This window comes from Marmota marmota, unplaced genomic scaffold (assembly GCF_001458135.2).
Source record: "Marmota marmota marmota unplaced genomic scaffold, marMar, whole genome shotgun sequence".
In the NCBI taxonomy this organism is placed as follows: Eukaryota; Metazoa; Chordata; class Mammalia; order Rodentia; family Sciuridae; genus Marmota; species Marmota marmota.
The window spans coordinates 7,835,518-7,853,861 of NW_026000185.1; the positions used below are offsets into that span (position 1 = coordinate 7,835,518).

The 18,344-nt window shown below is 55.8% G+C and overlaps 1 protein-coding gene and 1 long non-coding RNA gene across 2 annotated transcripts in view; one reads left to right on the forward strand and one right to left on the reverse strand.

Annotated features, from left to right (window-relative positions):
• The window catches only part of LOC125612316, an 18,762-nt gene extending 12,492 nt beyond the window's left edge, over positions 1-6,270 (forward strand). The window contains exon 3 of the long non-coding RNA XR_007342638.1: positions 6,213-6,270. This is a non-coding gene — a long non-coding RNA (uncharacterized LOC125612316). The remainder of the gene's footprint in view (positions 1-6,212) is intronic.
• Positions 6,271-6,418: 148 nt separating this feature from the next.
• Positions 6,419-14,758, reverse strand: Ube2i (ubiquitin conjugating enzyme E2 I). The gene is made up of 6 exons (XM_015490986.2): positions 14,682-14,758; positions 14,449-14,532; positions 13,124-13,196; positions 9,680-9,789; positions 9,504-9,583; positions 6,419-7,027 (listed from the first exon to the last, which is right to left on the reverse strand). The coding sequence occupies exons 1-6, from the start codon at positions 14,745-14,747 to the stop codon at positions 6,964-6,966; spliced, it is 477 nt and encodes a 158-aa protein (XP_015346472.1). The 5' UTR covers positions 14,748-14,758; the 3' UTR covers positions 6,419-6,963.
• Between the last annotated feature and the right edge of the window lie 3,586 nt (positions 14,759-18,344).

Here is an 18,344-nt window from a genome sequence, read left to right on the forward strand (position 1 = left end):
GCCCCTCCCGCCCCCGCGCCTGGGGGCCGAGCTGTGGTCCCTGTGTCTCTAGGCCTGCTTGGGAGACCTACCCAGGGTGCGGGGCTGTCAATCAACCCACAGGTGGGTGCGGAGAAGAAGCCGGCTCCGTGCTGTGTCTGGACACCCGCTTGGCTGCCCTCGCCCAGGTGGTTGGCAGCATAAAGGGGGACTGTCCGCAGGGTCTCCTTCCTGGGCCCCAGGAAAGCCAGAGTCGCAGAAACCCAACTGACGCACCAGGAGCAGCACAGACTTTTCTGGAAGGGCTGCATGGCCATCTCCAGAAGCACACTCCCAGCCCAGTGCTGCCCTACCCACACACACCCAAGCCCAGGCCTGTAGTGGACTTGGGTCTAGGGACCTCGCCACTGCGGGCCGGACCGCTCTTTCTCAGAGGTATAGTCCACTCTGCCGAAGGGGTCTCTGCAGGCAATAAACCTGGTTGCTGTGCCGGTGGGAGATCCAGGTTGAAGGCCTTGGTGATCAGGGCCTGCTGGACCCTGCTGTGCTCTTCCCTGCCCAGCCTCCTGGTCCCTCTCTGGGCAGGGTTTCCAACTCAGCCTCCAGACAGCTGTTCTCAAACCTGAGCACACCACACATGATCCCTGGAGGGCTCCTTCCATTGCTGGACCAGCCCAGGACTTCTGGCTCACTGCTGGGGAAGAGGGTCTGCAGGTCTGACAAGTTCCCTCATGCTGTGGGTCCAGGAGTCACGCTGGGGAGCTGCCCAGAGGGGCTTGGACTTGGAGTGGCACAGGAGGCCTGTGGGACCTAGCCCTGAGCTTGGCAGGATACTGGTAAACTTACTGCTGGGGGTCCAGCTTTTACCAAAGGGCCGGTCCCCAACAGCGGGCCTCCAGCAGGGTGAGGAGCAGGGAGGCAGAGCTGGAGCCTGTGCAGCTCAGGCTTATTGGCAAGGATGGCCCCGCAGGGAAGGCTGGAGTGGCCAAGCTGAGGGAAGGCTGGGACTGGCCTCCAGAATGGACCTTGGGGCAAGTGGTGGACATTTGCAGATAGCTGAGCCGTCCCTGACCTGACTGTCCAATGGTCCTCATAACTGGTCACTGAAGTGGGCTCCTGGGGAGAGGTCAGCCTGGCTACAGTTCCCCAGTCTAGGGAAGATATAGGTGGTTTTGCCCCTTGTCTAGGGACATTGCCATCTATCTAGACTTCCGGATCCCAACTCACATCTGTGCCCAGCCCTCTGTGCCTGTCTGAGGGATGGCAAGGTGATTCTCCTTTAGGGCCCTTAGCCCCAGGCCCTGCCTCCATCCTTACCCAGCCTAGCCAGGCAAATGGGGGATGGCAGGGGAACTCGGAAATGCACCAACTGCTTGGGTCAGGGATGTCAGGTGAACGGGGAGGGGTCTGAGCCTTGTGCCCCCAGCTGGTCCTCAGCAGGGGAGGGAGTTGGTGTGGGGACACTGACCTCCTTCCCAGGATCTGGAACTGGTGCCCCCACCCCTGCAGTCTTACGTCAGTTTCTGCTAACTTGTTGGAACAAACAGGTCTGGTTGTCATGGTGATCATAATGGCTTTGGGGTGAAGGGATGAGACTGCAGTGGCTGTAAACAGGAAGTTGGGGGGGCACCTACCGACTGCCAGGGAGGGGGCCTAGCAGGGCCACTGCAGGGGCTCTAGCCCTTCAGACTAACCTTTCTGCAGGGCTAGGTGGACCCTTGGAGACCTCATTCTTCTACAGGTAGGGAAACTGAGGTCCAGACATAGGAAGGGGTTTCTCTGAGGCCACAACAATAGGCGGGGTCCCAAACTCAGGGCTGGGTCTCAGTTCCCCCAGGATAAGATAAATCCCCAGACCAGGAGTAGTATTGTGCATCAGTAACACCACCAACTCGGAGGCTGAGGCAAATGGATCAAAAATCCAAAGGAGCTGGGTGCGGTGGCACACTCCTGTAATCCCAGTGGCTTGGGAGGCTGAGACAGGAGGATCACAAGTTCAAAGCCAGCCTCAGCAATTTAGTGAGGCACTAAGCAACTCAGTGAGACCCTGCCTCTAAATAAAATTCAAAATAGGGCTGGGGATATGGCTCAGTAGTTCAGTGCCTCTGAGTTCAATCCCTGGTACCTCCTCAAAAAATGTCCAAAGGAATTGCTGGGTGCGATGGTGCATACCTGTAATCCCAGCGACTCTAGAGGCTGAGGCAGAAGGATTTCAAATTCAAACCTGCCTCAGCAACTTAGCTAGACCCTGTCTCTAATACAAAAAAGGGCTGCAAATGCAGTTCAGTAGTTGAGCTCCCCTGGGTTCAATCCCTTGCACCAAAAAATAAATAAATAAATAAATTCTGGAGGCCCTAAGCAATTTAGTGAGAACCTGTCTCAAAATAAAAAAAAAAAAATTTAAAAAAGAGGCAAAAGGGCTAGGGATGTACTCGGTGGTAGAGTGTCCCAGGGTTCAATCCCCAGTATGTAAAAACAAGTGATAATCATCACCCCCAGGGTTCTTCCCTCCACAGATTAGTTTAGTAGGGTGTTGGATGGATGAGTGACATCCCATTCAGTGACCTATTCCTTCATTCTACCCTGATGGGGTCTGAGACCAGGTCAGATGGACCTGAGTCAGAGGCCTGGCCCTGATACTCCTGCTCCAGTACCTTCTCCACTGCCTGGTGCCTCTGTTACCCTTGTCTGTAAAAAGAGTTAACAGCTACACTCCTGAGGCTACTGGGGGATCTTGGTAGGCCTGTGTCTGCTGGAGTCTCCTCCCCCCCAGCAGGTGGGATAGGAACTGCAGAGTCCCACTCAGTTCCCAACTCTGTGGTTGGGGGTGGAAGCTCATCCTTGTGTTGTCTGGTGGCTGAGAAAGAGGACAGGAAGGCAAGTCCCCACCCTCCTTGTGCCTGGCCCCAGACCCTGCTCTCCTGCTCTCAGACCAGTGCCTACAGCTGCTGTGCTCTGAGGTGAGGGGCAGAGAGAGGCCATGCAGCTGTGTTGGGTCAAGGGGCACACACACCCTGCCTAGATGCCATTACTGCCCCAGGAATCCTCGCAGAAGCCGAGCTTTGCTCCTGCAGACCACTTACAAGCCTGGCTGTGTGCACGCTCAGGGTCTCAGGCTGGAAAGGCTGAGGCAGTGTGAGAAAAGCACCAGGCTCGGAAGGCCTGCCTGCTCCCTGGCTGCTGAAGGGTACCCATGAGGGCTTCTGAGAAGTCCAAGTGACCTGCCAATTATCACAGGGCCACCCTCTGGTAGCATCCCTTGGAATTACAGGCACAGCTCCGAGAGTTAAAGCTTCTTCACTGTCCCCTTCCTTCAGGGTCAGAGGCAGGGAAAGTGGGGCACCAAGAACCTTGGGTTATAGACAAAGGTCTCTAGCCAGGACCCTAGCTGTTGTGGGGCTGGAGGATCCTGAATATTGCAGAAAAGAGGTGGCTGGGTGGTGGTCGGGCCCAGTCCCGGCCTTTTGCCCAAGGTGCTATCTCCTGGGCTGGGGGTCACCGGGGTCCATATCAGAAGCTCAGTGGGCATTCTCAGGCCTTGGTATCACGGTGGGTCTGCAGTTTGTGAGGAGCCCTGGGTGGGGGAAGAGAAGCAGACCAGCACAGGACTCTGTCAACTGAAAAACAAAGGATGTTTCTGGACAGAGTGCCTGTGAGGCCCTGCAGCAGAGGGCCTGTGGAGCACGAGATCCTGGTGCCTGCTTGCAAGCAGTGCTGCTTCCCAGGAAGAGCTCATTCCTGCATGCAGCTCTTTATTGGGACCCAAAGGGGCAGAGGATGAGGAGACAGGAGACAGAGCTGAACATGGCACCTGTGCACTGGGCTCCTCCATGCCCATCATCCTATGCAGAACATGGGCTGCGGGAGCCTTTATCCTGCCCAAAGGGAGGACCCTTTTAAGGGCGTGGAAGCCTGTCTTTCTTCAGAGGGGGCATCCTGAAGGAAGGACATAGATGGCTTGGCCTGGAAGGGCAAGGCCCAGTGAGATAAGCCTATCCCATGGGCTGGGGATGTGGCTCAAGCGGTAGCGCGCTCGCCTGGCATGCGTGCGGCCCGGGTTCGATCCTCAGCACCACATACAAAACGAAGATGTTGTATCCGCCGATAACTAAAAAATAAATATTAAAATTAAAAAAAAAACAAAAAGCCTATCCCACGCATCCAGGAGTCTTGTTTGTCTCTTCCCCACAAGAGCTCGGATATGGCAGCCTCTGGACAAACAACCTTTGGGTCAGGCCAGCGGACAGGCAGAATGGGTAGGGCCATTGGCTCCAGCCCTTTCCCATCAATGGTCCAAAGCCAGGGTCACCACCATGGCCTGGTGGCTTCCTCAGAGGGGTCAGCAGTATCTGGAGGCCTCCAGAGGAGTTCCTTGCCCTGTGGAAGTCCCTAGACCGCCCAGTGTCAGGGGCAAGCTGAGGACCAGCTGCAGGGAACAGGTCCTCAAATCCAGAGCTTCTCAGGCCCCTCCCTGCTGTGGCTGGCTCAGACTGGTTCCAGCAAGTCCAAGTCAGTGCTGGGCCCTCCAACCTGGCAGCTTGTTGCCATGGAGACCCCTGGGCTGGAGGCCTGCTGTCAGCAGCTCAGAGGCTGCAGAGGGAGCCCAGGTGGCCTGGGGCTATGTCTATGGGGACAGGCATGATAACTGGACCAAGGCTTCGCAGCCCAAGAAGCCAAAGGGGACCATGCTGTCGTCAGGGTCTCTGTGCCTCCCATAGCCTGGCTGACCCCAAGTCCCACAGGCTAGAGATGGAGGTCCAAACAGGATGCCAAGGCCCAAGCACAGGCCCACATTCCTGTCCTGCCTACGGTCAAGTTTCCCCTGGGAGGTGCCCTGGGGCCAGCTCTATCTGCACTCACACAATGGCCTGCCTGCAGAAATCCCTCCTGGCACGGCCAGTCCTGGACACACCAGAGTCCAGGAGCCCTGTCATGGTCTGAACTGAGAGCTCTCCCCTGCACACCTGGGAACCTATAAAGCTTGTTGTCCCCTCTCCGAGACCCACTCCAGGCAGCAGGGGAACAGCTCAAAATTCTAGGTCTCAGGGCCCAGAACAGTGTGGAGAGACATGGGGACACAGGGCATCCACCTTGGCTTGAGTGACATCACTGGCTGCTGAGGTCTGATTCTGGGGGCTGGAGGCCGTTGGGGGCCCTGCTGGGCAGGGTGAAAGATCAAGAACAGGGCCCTGAAGAGGAGGGGAGTCTCTGCCTAAGAGGCTTTAAAGCCCAAGGGGATGGGTCAGGGCAGGAAAGGACAATCAGAGGGCCACAGTTTGTGGAAATGCTTTAATTTGAAGATTCTTGGATACAGTGGTTAGTCTGTTGCCCACGATTCCTTACTAGCATGGGCCTCATGCTGGGAACACCCTCCTCCCTCAGGTGAACACAGTTATCACATTGCATGTTCTCATGTTACGCGTCACATCTTTGTTAAGCCAAGGACCGTGGTACAGAAGGAACATTTCATAGCCGAAGTCACTACAATTTGCCAGAAACATCAGTTACTTTAGAATACTATAAAATATATTGAATTTCCATATATTAACCATATACATGTGTAACTATAACTAAATGTAGTCAGTTGTTACAAAATGACATTCCAGGAGCAGGCTACAAATGAGGGAGCGGAATTCCCCTGGCAAGGCCCTCTGTCTCATTAACTGCCAACCTGAGGATTCCAATTCCAGGGCCCACTCCTTTCACCTGTTCCTTAGGTTCTGGGGGTCCCCCAATGCACTGGCCCTGCCCTCTTCGTGGATGCACTTGGTCTTCCAGGTGGGAGAGCAGAGTGGCTGCAGGCCTCAGCCAGATCTCAGAGCAGGACAATGGGCCATTTCTGCCTGCTGCATCTCCCTGTCCTGAGGGGCTTGCCTGCCTAGCCCTGACAGGCAGCTCAAGGTTATGGTTGGGGAGCAGCTCCTCCTCACCACCGGTGGCTCCAGTTCCTGTAGGATCAGTGGACAGTCATGTCTCAGGGCTTCCTGTGACAAGACACACCCAGGCCAAGGGCCCTTCAGGCTGCCAGGCTAGACGCAAGCTGGGGCACAGGAGGGCCATGGCTTGAGGCTGCCTCCTGGGGGGCCACAGCAGTCACAATCAGTTGGGGAGGGCAGATGCTGATCGCAGCTGGACTGAGCCACTGTGTCCTCCTTGGCGGCTGCAGCTGCACAGGTACCAGCTTTGGGTGGGAACACTTTACAAGGGTCTGGACACGACTCCGACTTCACCAGGTCTGCACTCCAGGGCCCAAAGATCCAGGGACAGGAGGATGGAACCTTGGACAGACCCCACATAGTCCTATCCAAACAACAGGACAAGATAGTGCCAGGGACCTGGTGCACCCACAGCAGGGGCCTGAGCAAGGGCACAGCCACTGGCTGGGGAGGCTGGGCACACCAGGTGCCCTCTCCCTGTAATGATGATAGTGCAACAGAGCCTTTATATAAACAGTTTATTTACTCTAAACAGCAACACAGACAAACGCCATATAAACACAAAGGAAGAGGTGCGGGTCGAGACGCTGCTGACTTTGGATCGGAGGCGCATTAGCAACAGCCAGGTTCTGAGAGAAGGGTGTGGGAGGGAAGGACAGGGACTTCCACACAGCCCGCTGGAGGCCGGGACAACTCTGAACGGTGAAGCATGCCTGCATCCGAGCAAAGGAACTAGCTCCTAGGGGCTTACCCAAGTATAAAAGTTTATAATTTTACAGCAGTTGAAATACTGACATCAATATTAAAATAAAAGCAAGTTTTACATAACAATCAAAAATACAAAAGACTGAAGGAAGAGACCCTGTATGAAAAACTGGGGCAATTCAGCGAATTGAGAACTGTATGCCAGTGGCGGAAATGGAAGATGGCGCCCGCCCAACCCTCCCAGGCGACCGGTAACTGCACGAGCGACTTGAGATTTGCAAAAGGTGTAAACAAGTTCTTGCCAAACCAATCCCTTCCTTTTGCGGTGCCACAGGGTCGCTGTCTATGAGGGTGCAAACTTCTTGGCTTGTGCTCGAACCCTTTTCTCATATTCCACTCTGTTTTGGCTGAGGAGGTCAAAAGAGAAGAGATAAGTTAGAAGGCAACAGTGTGGCCCACCTCCCAGGCTGGAGGGCCACTCAGGCTGCCTGGAGAAGCCAGCACTCACCAAGCCACTGCAGGGGCAGCAGTGGGGTGCAGCCTTGTGGCAGAAGGTGGGAAGGCTGCATAGGCAGGGGAGCTGGGTGGGGAACCCACACTAGCTCCTGGATGGAGAGTGGGAGCAGGGAAGGAGGCCATCAAAAAGGGAGAAGCAGCAACCTCCATGTGGAGACTCCACAGCCAACAGGACCTCCATGCAGTAGGCAGAGAGGCCCCACAGGCAATGAGGGCTGAAGGGGGGGGGGGGCAGGTGGCCTGCAACATAGTAATCTGTACCAAATTCAGTTTTCTCTTCCTTTTCTGAAGAGTGCAGTAGTTGTTCTCAAGTGCAACCCCATTACTGACCAGCATGGGCAGCCTGGTGGTCCCCCACATTGATGCTGAGCTTACTATGTACACCAGATGAGCACACTGCATATAGCCTTGAACTCCAGGCCCAAGTGATCCTCCCACCTCGGCCTCCCAAGCAGCAGGGATTATAGTTCCACTGTACCTTAATCAGATGTTTGCAATTATTAGATAGCATTAAAAATTGTGGTCAAGAGACTGCTAAGCACTAGTTTTTGCTCCTCATTTCTAAAACCAGACACAAGCTTCTGGTGGGCTTTCCATGTAGCTCTCGGCTCAGACAAAGGTGCAGGAGGCAGCCTTGTGCAGAGTGCTGGAGCAGCCCAGGACACGGGCCAGCCTGCATGACCCACTTGGGCAAAACTGGCTGGCCAGGCAGGCAACCCCACATCAGGAAGTAGTGTGACCCTGGTGACATTTGTGAAGCTAGACTCCTAGGAACAGGGATCTTAGCAACCTCATAACACTGGGGGCTGATCTGAGACCCCATGCCACGCCAGCTGTGTCTGAGTGAGTGAGCTTCCAGGGTGCTCCCCAAGAAACAGGTCTGGAGCTCTTCCCAGCCCTGCTCTCGGCCTGAGCCAGGCCCCAGCCTGCATGCAGCTCAGGCCCAAGGCTTTGCAGACATCCCCAGGGTTGATGACAGGCTCTGGCGGCAGGGCCAACCAGAAAGGCCCAATGCCCAGCACCAGAGCAAGCAAGGGCAGAAAATGACGATGTGCATGCCAGTCCTGGGTGTGGGATGGGTAACAGTTCAATAGGAAGGTGATGGGCCCAGGGCAGCAGCCCAGCAGCGCAGGACCCACCAGGCGCCCTCACCTGCTCTGCTGTTCACCAAGCAAGGCTGGGTGATGGATGAGGCCCCTGCCCAGCAAGCCAGCCTGCTGGAACCTGGGAAGGGATCTGAAACTTTCAGGTGCTTTTGGGGTGGACGGTGTCACAGAGACCTTGCTCAGGTGAGAGAAAGTACACACAGCAAGCCAACAGCACGAGCCCCAGGGACACAGGACATGGGGCCACACAGCACAGCCGCAGGCCTCCACGGAGGGGACACACAGCGCACCCACAACAGGCACGCACCCTCCACCAGCAAGAGGCCAGCCATAGCCAGACAGCTGGGCTTGTTGACAGTGGCAGCACAAACGGACGGAGGCCATGCCAGAGGCTCCAGGGCACTGCCTGGAGGCCACCAGGGAGGGAGACACATAGCACCTGGCCATACACCCAGGGAGAAGCACATTTCTCAAGAACCAGCACCTTCCCCTCCTGACCAGCTCCAATTCAGGAAATGCCCTTGGAAGGAACAGACTACTAGTGATAGGGGTTAGAGCCCCTCTGGGTCCCAGGCAAGAGGGACACAGGTGGATGCTGCTCTCAGAAAGCCCTCCACTCCATTCCTCTTGGTGAGGGTGCCCATGCTAGACCAGCTGGGGGTCTGAGAGCTGTGGACAGAGCTGTCAGGGGCCAAGGGGCCCTAGACACCAGAAACGTGGCCCCTGCTGAGGGCAAAGGTCTTTCTGGCTGGCGGACCCAATCACACCAGGCCCTGATCCCTCAGCAGACAAGGCAGGACCCAGGGACCCCATCATGACAGCACCACAGGAAAACGTGGTGGATGCCAGGACTGTGCAAGGCTGTCACTGAGCAGCTCCCCTGAGCTGGGACACAATCCCCAGAGGAGCCACAACAGTGATGGGGTGTGCTGTGCTAGGAGACACTGTCTCACAGGCCCACAGGAGCTCATGCCACCCGACTCTAGCGCCTGCCTCCAGGCCGAGCAGTGCCTGGCCCCACCAGCCCTGGCTGTTGTGCTCCCTCCCGATGGCCCCTGCACATGCAGCTCAGCCATCAACAGGGCTGGCAACGGACACATGCCACACCCTGCACGTAGCCCTAGCCACCCCGAGTGGCCATCCCATCCTCCCCTCTGTGGCACCACCCTGGCTGCCGGCAGCACCCGGCTCTCCTTCCGACAGACGGCCTGGACTTGCACTTCAGGGAAGGCCTGCAGGCAGCAGGCCAGTTACTACTAACCAGTAAATCGTGTAGGCCTCTGCTTGAGCGGGGTCTTGGATATTTGGTTCATTTAGAAGTTCCTGTATTCCTAATAAGATCTGTGCGAGACAAAAACAAGAGGGCACAGTGCGTTCAGTGGCTAGACAGGTGGTCTCTGCCAGGATGAGCCCAACAGGCCCGGCCAGCCCACATACCTGCTTGATCGTGATGGCTGGCCTCCAGTCCTTGTCCTCCTCCAGAATGGACAGACACACAGTACCAGAAGGGTACACATTTGGGTGAAACAGCGGTGGCTCAAATTTACCTGGATGAGGGAGAAGGAAGGAAATCACTGTTGAGAGGCAACTCTTAGCTTCCCCACTGCCCTCCTCCCCGGTGCTGGGCCCTTCAGGGAGAGAAGCAAGGCCAGCCAGGAGAGGACGGGAGTGCAGCACACATTTCCTTCTCAGAAACAGGGCCTGAAGAATGTGACATCTCTCCCAGGGCAGGAACTCCAGGGACAGCAGACAGCCAGGAGCGGGCCAGGCCAGCTCAGCCCAGGGCCCCCTCCAGAGAGGACTTGGGAAGGTGTGGAGTAAAGAGGCACAGTAGCAGGCGAGGGCGGACAGCTGGAGCTCTCCCCATTTTCTTCAACCCCACCCCCACCACCCCCAAAATAGGGAAGAGGAAAGTCTGCTGGTTGTGGTGCTCTAGGGCGTCTCATCTTTCCTCTGGGCAACCTGCATTTTATGATTTGACCATACCCAGAGTGCAAGTGCAGCCTGGTCAGTTGCTGGAGAGGAGCAACCGACCAGCACCCAGGAACTCAGCGGGTACCCTCCCAATGCTGCTCTCCAGCCAGGCCGCTCCTGCCTGCAGGTGGCTTCCTGGGCCTTCTGCCTTCGGCCACAGTGCACGTGAGCAGGTGGGGCCATGGAGGCGGTAGGCTGCAGAGAAGGAGGTTTGTGCTGCTCCACTGAGTAAGGCTGCTGTGCTGGACGTGAACTCTGGTGTGCGCAGGCACAGGGCCAGGGCAGCACCAACAGGAGTTGCCAATACCAGGCCTCTGGGTGCCCCTTCGCCTCTCCCCTGAGCTGCAGAGGCAGAGCCCCTTTCTTGGGTCGCCATTCGCTGGCTGCTCCTGAGTTCTTGTTCTACCTCCCACTGCCTGGCAGGACCTTCTCACACACTCTGGACACAGACCTTCCTCACCCCTATAATGTACCTTATTGCAAACTAAATGCCTAATTTTAATTTAATCTGATTTACCAACCTTGTTACTTCTATCAACAACTTGCATGGAGAAAGAATGCACACCACGAATACCAGCCCCCTGCCCCTGGTTGGCTTCCCTCCAAACTCAGCAATTGTCCTCCTGACTTTTAACTCACAAGGAGCAGGGCCTGTTGTTGAATCCTACAGAGAGGATACAGCCCTGTGTGCAAGGTTAATAGCCCCTCCATGCTGCTACCAATGCACACCTGGCCCATCTCCAGCTCTGGTTATTACAGATGGGGCTGCCTGGGTCTCCTGAGGCCTCCCTCTGTGAACACACACGCTCCTGGGTATCCTCCAACATGGAGCTATCCAGGTTTAGCTCCAATGGTCGTGGCAGACAGACTTCCAAAGAGAAGCTCTCAAACAAGCATGTGAGGTATCTTACTGTCCAGCACCTTGCCGCATCTGCCCTTCTCTGTAAGACAGCAACATCCAACCAAGATGCCGCCTCTCCCCTCCGGTGATGAGCAGCTGGATTTCCCTGTGTGGACTGGCCAACTAGACAGCTCTGGACAGCTCTTCTGTGAAGGGCCTGCTCCACCTCGTGGTGGTTTGCCTTCTTTGTGACCTGTAGAGTTCTCTTTTCTTTCTCACAGGACCCTGCAGCAATGGGGATGGAACCCAGGGCCTCAACCAGGCTAGGCAAGCTCTACCAAGCTGCCCCGTCCCATCTTCTCTGGGGTTTGCTTCTCTCCCTGTATCTCCTGATGAAGAGTCTTCAGGCCAGTCCAGCTGGCTGATCCCCAAGGGCCAGTGTTCTGTGCTTTCCTGGGTGCTCTTGCTGATCCCTGATCAGAAGACGGCCTCTGTGCCTCCTTGCCTCCCCTTCTGCTGGTGCTGTGAAGCAGGCAGGGTCATCCACAAAGAAGGAGACAGCTCTCTTATCCATTGGTCATCCCTGAGGCCAGACTCACTACACCTAAAACACACTACACGGCCTTTCTGGTCCACCCACTCTTCTGTGGGTCTGCCTGCCTGTCCTCACACCTGTCCCAATGTAGACTTCCATGCCCTGAGGCAAGTCTCAGTATCTGATGAATGGCATCTGGCCCATCCATTGACAGGTCTGGGCACCCTCTGCCCTGAGAGCCTCAACCTGGGTCTCATGACATCCCCAGGACTGCATGGGCCCTGACCATTCCTGCCCTCTGCATTTCCATATGCACTTTGAGCCTGCTGGACTCTGGGGACTGCATGACATGTGCAGAGCAGCCAGGGATGCAGTTGCATTCCCAGAGCTGAGCCCTCTGGGCCACACAGCAGAGCCTGCTGACTGTCTAGCTGTCCTTTGCTTCTTCCAGAAAGGCCTTGGTTTCTAGCTAGAGACCTCACCACACCTGGTGGGATTCACTTCAAGGCATCAGATGCTATTGCAGATGGCTTAGTTTTACACGTTCATGAGCTGCAATTCTATGGAAATAGGTTTCAGCAGGTTAATTGTTTGGCAGCAACCCTCCCAAGCAGCTGGTGACCTGGACGCTTCTTCCCAGGTCTCCTAGGGGGCTTTTCCCACTTTGATGCATTTGCTTGGATTTTGCAGCAGGGTATCAAACGAAATGGCTATGTCTGTCTCATTTTGGGGTATTTTCCCCTCTTAATTAAAAGAAATCATTACAAAGTAACTGTGCCCAACAAAAGGAATCCAAATGGCTGAAGACAACCTAAAACAAAGTTAAGTCTCCACTTTGTGTTCTGTCAATAGTTAATTTTGAAGCTTTCCTGTGGGGCTATGAGAACGTAGAAGACTTCTCTCAGCAAAGTTCACACCCAGAGCTTCCCCTCTGGGCCAGCGCTCTTCCCAGCACCCACTGGCCATGCTATATGTGGGTATCTAGCCACAGGAGCAGGACTGATGACCCCTCCCCGCCCAGGTCTTGCCTAACTGCATCCAGATAATTTTCCAGTGGCCACCATTTTAAACTCAGCTCAGGCTTCTCTGAGCAGCAGTTTGAGTGCTCTCTCACCCAGGCAGCAGACAGCCACAGGAACCCTAACAGACAACAGCTGGGTGGCAGCAGACTGGGTTAGGGTGCAATTCTGAGCCCTAATCTTGTTGTATGCCTGTCCCCACCAGGGCTGGAGTGCCTGTGGGCACAAAGTGAAGATCCTCAAAGCTGACAGCCATGGAGGGTGCAGGCAGTCTGGGCCTGGGAGCTTCCCCACTGATCAGCTGGGATCAGAGACTAAGCCGATCATATGCACTTTCCACCCCAGGACTGGACAGACTCAAATCAACAACCTGCACAGGAGACTTAGGCTGACTCGACCAGAGCTGCTTTGATCTCCCACACTGCACCACAGCACTGGGGCGGGGTGGCAGCCACCATGGCTCGGGCAGCCCAAGACTCTGAAGACGACCACAGGTCTCTGTAGGAACTCACATTTCGGTGGCGAGGATGGATAATCATCTTTGAAGAGCATCCGCAGCTTGAACAAGCCTCCTTCCCACGGAGTCTGTTGGGAAGTGATCGTGATTAGGTGTGCCGCTTGTGTGCAGCAGGCAGACCCAGGAGGGCTGGTTTCCTCATCTCACCAGCTCCCGGGGGCCAGAGACCCAACACCCTCAGTGGCATTGTGGAGACTTGCTCTGAACCCGTGGGAGAGCTGGAAAGGAGCAAGGGCAGCAGCTGGGCTCTACAGAAGGCAGGGGCCCTCAGAGAAGTCAGGATCCACAGCTCATGGGCTGCTCCAGGGCATCAAAGAGCTCAGGTACTGCAGGACATGTGCAGAGCAGCTGGGGGCATGGCTGTATTCCCAGTGCTGAGCCCTGAGAATCTGGGCCCAGCAGCTTGCATCCCCAACCTCAGATTCTTCAAGCCACCTGCCTTACATCTGGCCTGGACAGGGACTAGTAGTGCTGACCCACAGCCAGAAACCCCGCCCAACCTGGAATCATGGGGAGCACCAGGGTATACCTCCTACCCCAACGCAACGGGCAAGAGACATTCTCAACAAAGGCTGGGGATTCCACCTGTACCACTCAAGAGAGCCACACACAAATGGACCAAACACATCTCTGTTCAGGAAAACAAAGTCCTACTAGAGATGGCTTTGCTCAACTCAAGGGGACGAAATCTGGGTGGTAAGCACCCCCAACCCCCGGCACAGTCCAAGTACCTCAGGGGTTCACAAGTGCTGTGTGTGTGGATGGCCATTAGAGTCATGGGAGGCCCTCACACCCAGATCTCCATCTGACACACAATGAGGACAGACAACGAGCTCAGGGACACCCAGGTGAGCCGAGGCCACCACCCAAGTTCTGCATGCGAGGGAACACTCCAGGAGTGCATGCATGAAATGGGCTCATCATGCCCTTGGGGTCCCATGTACCTCACCACATCCTGAGGGATGGGCCAGAGCCCAGTGCTCAGCCAGCTCCCAGAAGCTCCTCACCATGGGCCCTGGCCTGGCCCCCGGGCCTGCCCTCCAACATGATGCCCTAGGAGGTTCTTTGTGCTCCCCACAACCCAATGGGTCTGACCATTCCCCACAGCTATGCCCACTCCAAACCTAGCCAGTGGCTACTTCCTTCTGATCTCATGTCCCCTCTCTGGACTGAGGACAGGCCAGAGCTGTGGATATGACTGGCAGGCCCACAATGCTGAGGGCTGTGGGCCCTCACAGAGGGTGAACACCTAAACCTGAGTCCCTTCTGGTAGTTCTTCTCCTGCTAAAAACCAGGACCAAGTCCTCAAGCAGCTCTTACCCCCTTCTTTCCTGGGATAGCACATTCCCAGTTCATCAGGTTCATTGTGCCGTCTGGGTTCTTAGTTGGGACAGCCACAAAGCCCTGAGAGAAAACAGCCACAGAACCAGGTCAGCACCAAAGACCAACTGCAAAACCCCACCCAGTGGCCACAAGCAGGCCACAAGACCACATGCAGGGACCTCAGGGCAATGAGGACCGTGCCCTGGGCAGCAGAGAAACAGAGTCCTTACAAAAGGATGGTCCTTCCTCCAAGCTTTTCTCTCCTGGGCGAGTCTGCTGAGGGCGATCCCCGACATGTTCAAAGTCCCTGCAATAGATGAGACACACCACAGTGTTAGCAAAAGCAAACCTCAGGTCCTCTGCACCACCCAGCACACCGGCCAGAGTCGGCAAGCCATGTCCAAGGAACAACTGACCAAGGCTCTGACCCAGTCCAGCAGGATGTCTCCTCTGCAAGCTACCCCCAATGTATTCAGCATCACACTCTCCACATTCACCAGGACGCTACTAGGTGGGCAAGTGGGGCAATATTGCTGTGCCCCTTCCCCAGGGCACTGTTGGAAAGAGACGGAGGTCTAAGGCCATAGCTATGCTCTGCCCACAGGACACACACTCCCCAGCAGACACAGAGCACACCTGTCCTGCCTTCTGTCCCCCATTCCACTTTGGGACTCCCAGGAAAACGGTAGGGTTGGCAGGGATACCCACAGCATCACCTGAAGACTCATGGTACAGAGATGGGGCCCTCTCCTCATGATGCACTAGATGTGGGGGGCTGCTGGGACCCCAGATTAGCTCAGACCTGGCCAAGAGGACAAGCCATTTCAGCATGCCAGTCTACCTGCCCGCCTGCAGCCTTGCCTGCCAAAAGTGTGCTGACTACCTGTCTGGAAGTCTGCCCCAGGACCCTGTGCAACAGATGGTCCCAAGGGAGGGCTTGCCTGTACTGCTCAGCGTCTGTCCTGCAGCACACCAGGACACACAGGGCCTCCAAGGCCCTGACCCCACCTGGCTGCCACCTGCTTCCTCTACCACGCAAGTCAGGACTCAGCTACTGCCAAGCTTGCCAAAACACTGGAACCTAAGGTCTTCAAAGCCATTGGGAGCCCAACACTCCAAACACATACCAAAGCATTAAGCGATGCTCTCACAAGACCAGAGCATTTCCCTGAAGTGGCCCACACTGAGGGTCATGGGGTGGGGTGGGGTGGAGAGCAGCCTCCCCTGTCCTAGAGAGAAAAGGCCCACACTGAAATGAACCTTGGCCCTTAGCAACCCACGCATGGGATTGTGTTGGGCTGAAAACACCCATCTCCCTCTAGGCCAACCCCAAAGTCCCCTTGTGGCTGGGCCAGGCTTCAACATAGCTGTGAAGCACTGAGAAAGGACATACAGACCCCTGCCCAAGGCACAGTCTCAACTCAAACCAGCCTGATTTGTGGTAGGAGCTTCCCACTGCAGCCTCTGGCTGGCCCCCACCTTCCACTCTCCTCCTCTGGCCCCTCTGATGCCCTCAACTCAGGCCACCCACTTTGCCCACAAGGCCACAAATATCTTAGCAATCAAACCCTTTGCCCAGCACAACCCCAGGCAGCCTCCCACCTCCCCAAATCACTCACACTGCCACAAACCCCACTGGCTGGTCCAGCAACATAACCAGGAGTCCCTCGTTACCCTTGGAGCACAGCTGTTCTTAATGTGGCCCCACAAGCAGTACCACCTGGAAAGCAAGCCCACTGAGCTCTGGGTGGAGTTCTGCATTGGGGTCTTAGGTGGCATTGGGAGAGGGCTGATGAAGATTTTAAACCCAAGGGTATTTCACCACTGAGCCACATCCACATCCCTTTTTAAAAATTTTACTTTAAGACAAGGTTTCCCTAAGTTGCCTAAGCTGGCCTTGAACTTAGAATCCTCCTGCGTCAGCCTCCAGAGTTGCTGGGATCACAGGTGTGCATCACTGAGCCCAGTTCTTAGATGACTTCTGACACTCTAACCATATAGGCAGAGAAGGGGGGTTGGGAGCCACCAAAGGCCACCAGGTGGCCTTCAGCATCACTCCAAGAGCCCAGGGTTCAGGAAGCTGGTTAGGGTCACCACAAACTACCAACAAGGCACAGGCATTTTTTAGTGGTCATGTGCACTTAGGTCTCATAAGAAAGAAAGGTAGGCGGCTAGGGCAAGAGGAGGCCACAGTGGCCATTGGCTCCAACACCTGAGCCCAGAGCACATAGTTGAAGGCTCCTACCTTTCCTGGCCTCAAGATTAAATCCAAAATAGGCACACCAGGCTCAGACCCAAATCAGAACTGTCCTTCACCACCACAGAGTGCTGGTGTGCCCACTCCTCCCTCCCGAGCAGGACAATACCGTCTATGAACAACCATGGCTGCTAGGCCTCTGCCATAAAGGCCCCCCACCCCCTCAATGGAACATTTCCCCCTTCAGGACACTCAGGATTGGGGTGGCAGTGGCATTCTTGTAAGCAAAGGGGAGACAGACACAGATGAGGAAGTATGAAGATGGAGAGCACCTGTCAGAGAGCAGGTTGCTGCCTGCTCAGGAGGGCATGAGGGACAGAGGAGGAGCAGAGATGGTGGGAGCAAATCTAGGGTCTGACTGCTGCCAGGACTCCATCACAGGACACCTCTCTGGCTCCCAGGTCAGGACAAAGGTGCCCACAGATGCACCTATCCCAGTACCCAACTGTGATAGTCGTTGGTGTGAAGACATTGAGGGATGCTCCAATGAGACTGGCTGTGCTTCTTCCCAAGGCCTGGCTGCCTCTTTAATGTCCTCTGCCCCAGAGCACCCTGACATCAGGGGGTGGGCCCACGGGAGTTACTGACCCAAATGAGGCTTGGTTCCCAAGACAGGGAGTTCCATTCCTGCTGGCCTCCTGGTGTCCAGGAGAAAGCACCCAATCTGTCACAGAGCAAATCTGTTCATTCAAACTCCCACTTAAACTCAGACCTGTCTCCCCAAATTAACAGCATCACTTGATGAGCACCAAATGTTATTAACTATATAGAGCAGGAAAGTTTTCTGAGACAAAGACAAAAATAACCCAGAACTATCAAAGACCAAGCAAGGCACAAAACCCATGCAGTGTGGGGAGATGAGAGCTCTGCCCTCACCTCTCCTGGAGCTCTCACAGTGGACTGCGGGGAATGCAGAGATACTTACAGGCTGAGTAAGGTGCTTACCTCCCCCAGACTCCACCTGCCCGCGTGTAACATGGGCTCGTAGTACTATGACATGCACGGAGAAACCTCTGGCGGCGGCTCTCCATCCAGACGCACTTCTGCATGCACCATGCACTCTGCCCTCAGGCCCAGCCACATCAGATCTGTCCCAGGACCCAGGCTATTTCTGGAGCAAGGTTCCAAAACCCGAGAGGAGCCAGACACCCATCACTTCAAACCCAGAAAGAGAACCTCTATGGAAGCACATCGTAAATTTCGGCTCTATGCCAGTTTCCTGTTGGTTCGCTACAGCACCAATCCTCTAACGTACACAGGAATGACCAACAAAACCCTAAAGACAGGTTCGGCAATCCCCCAGAGGGAGGAACTAAGCTTTGGCTCCAAAGATACAAACCAAGGCAGCTGCTGTAACGCCAGGTGCGAGGGTCGACGCGGCCCACTGACCACGGCCTTACCAGAGTCCCGCTCACCCAACTACCAGTGTCCACCTCCGTCCAGCAGCCTCGCGGATACTAAGGGGGATGCCGGGAAACTACAGCTCGTCTGATGTCGGGACGTCGGGTCAGAGAACACCCCGTGGACCGCGACGCAAACCCGGGTGGCCCAGAACCGCGGGGTGGGCGGGAAGGAGGCCGTGGGCGGGGAGAGGCAGCGGCCCGTGACCCGGGCGGCGGCGGGAGGCCGCGACCTG

Coding starts and splice junctions, on each gene's coding strand:
- Ube2i (XM_015490986.2), bottom strand. CDS start 14,747: ATGTCGGGGATCGCCCTCAGCAGACTCGCCCAGGAGAGAAAAGCTTGG. Junction 13,197..14,448: donor CTATCCCAGGAAAGAAGGGG/GTAAGAGCTGCT, acceptor ACTTCCCAACAG/ACTCCGTGGGAAGGAGGCTT. Junction 9,584..9,679: donor CAGCCATCACGATCAAGCAG/GTATGTGGGCTG, acceptor TGTCTCGCACAG/ATCTTATTAGGAATACAGGA.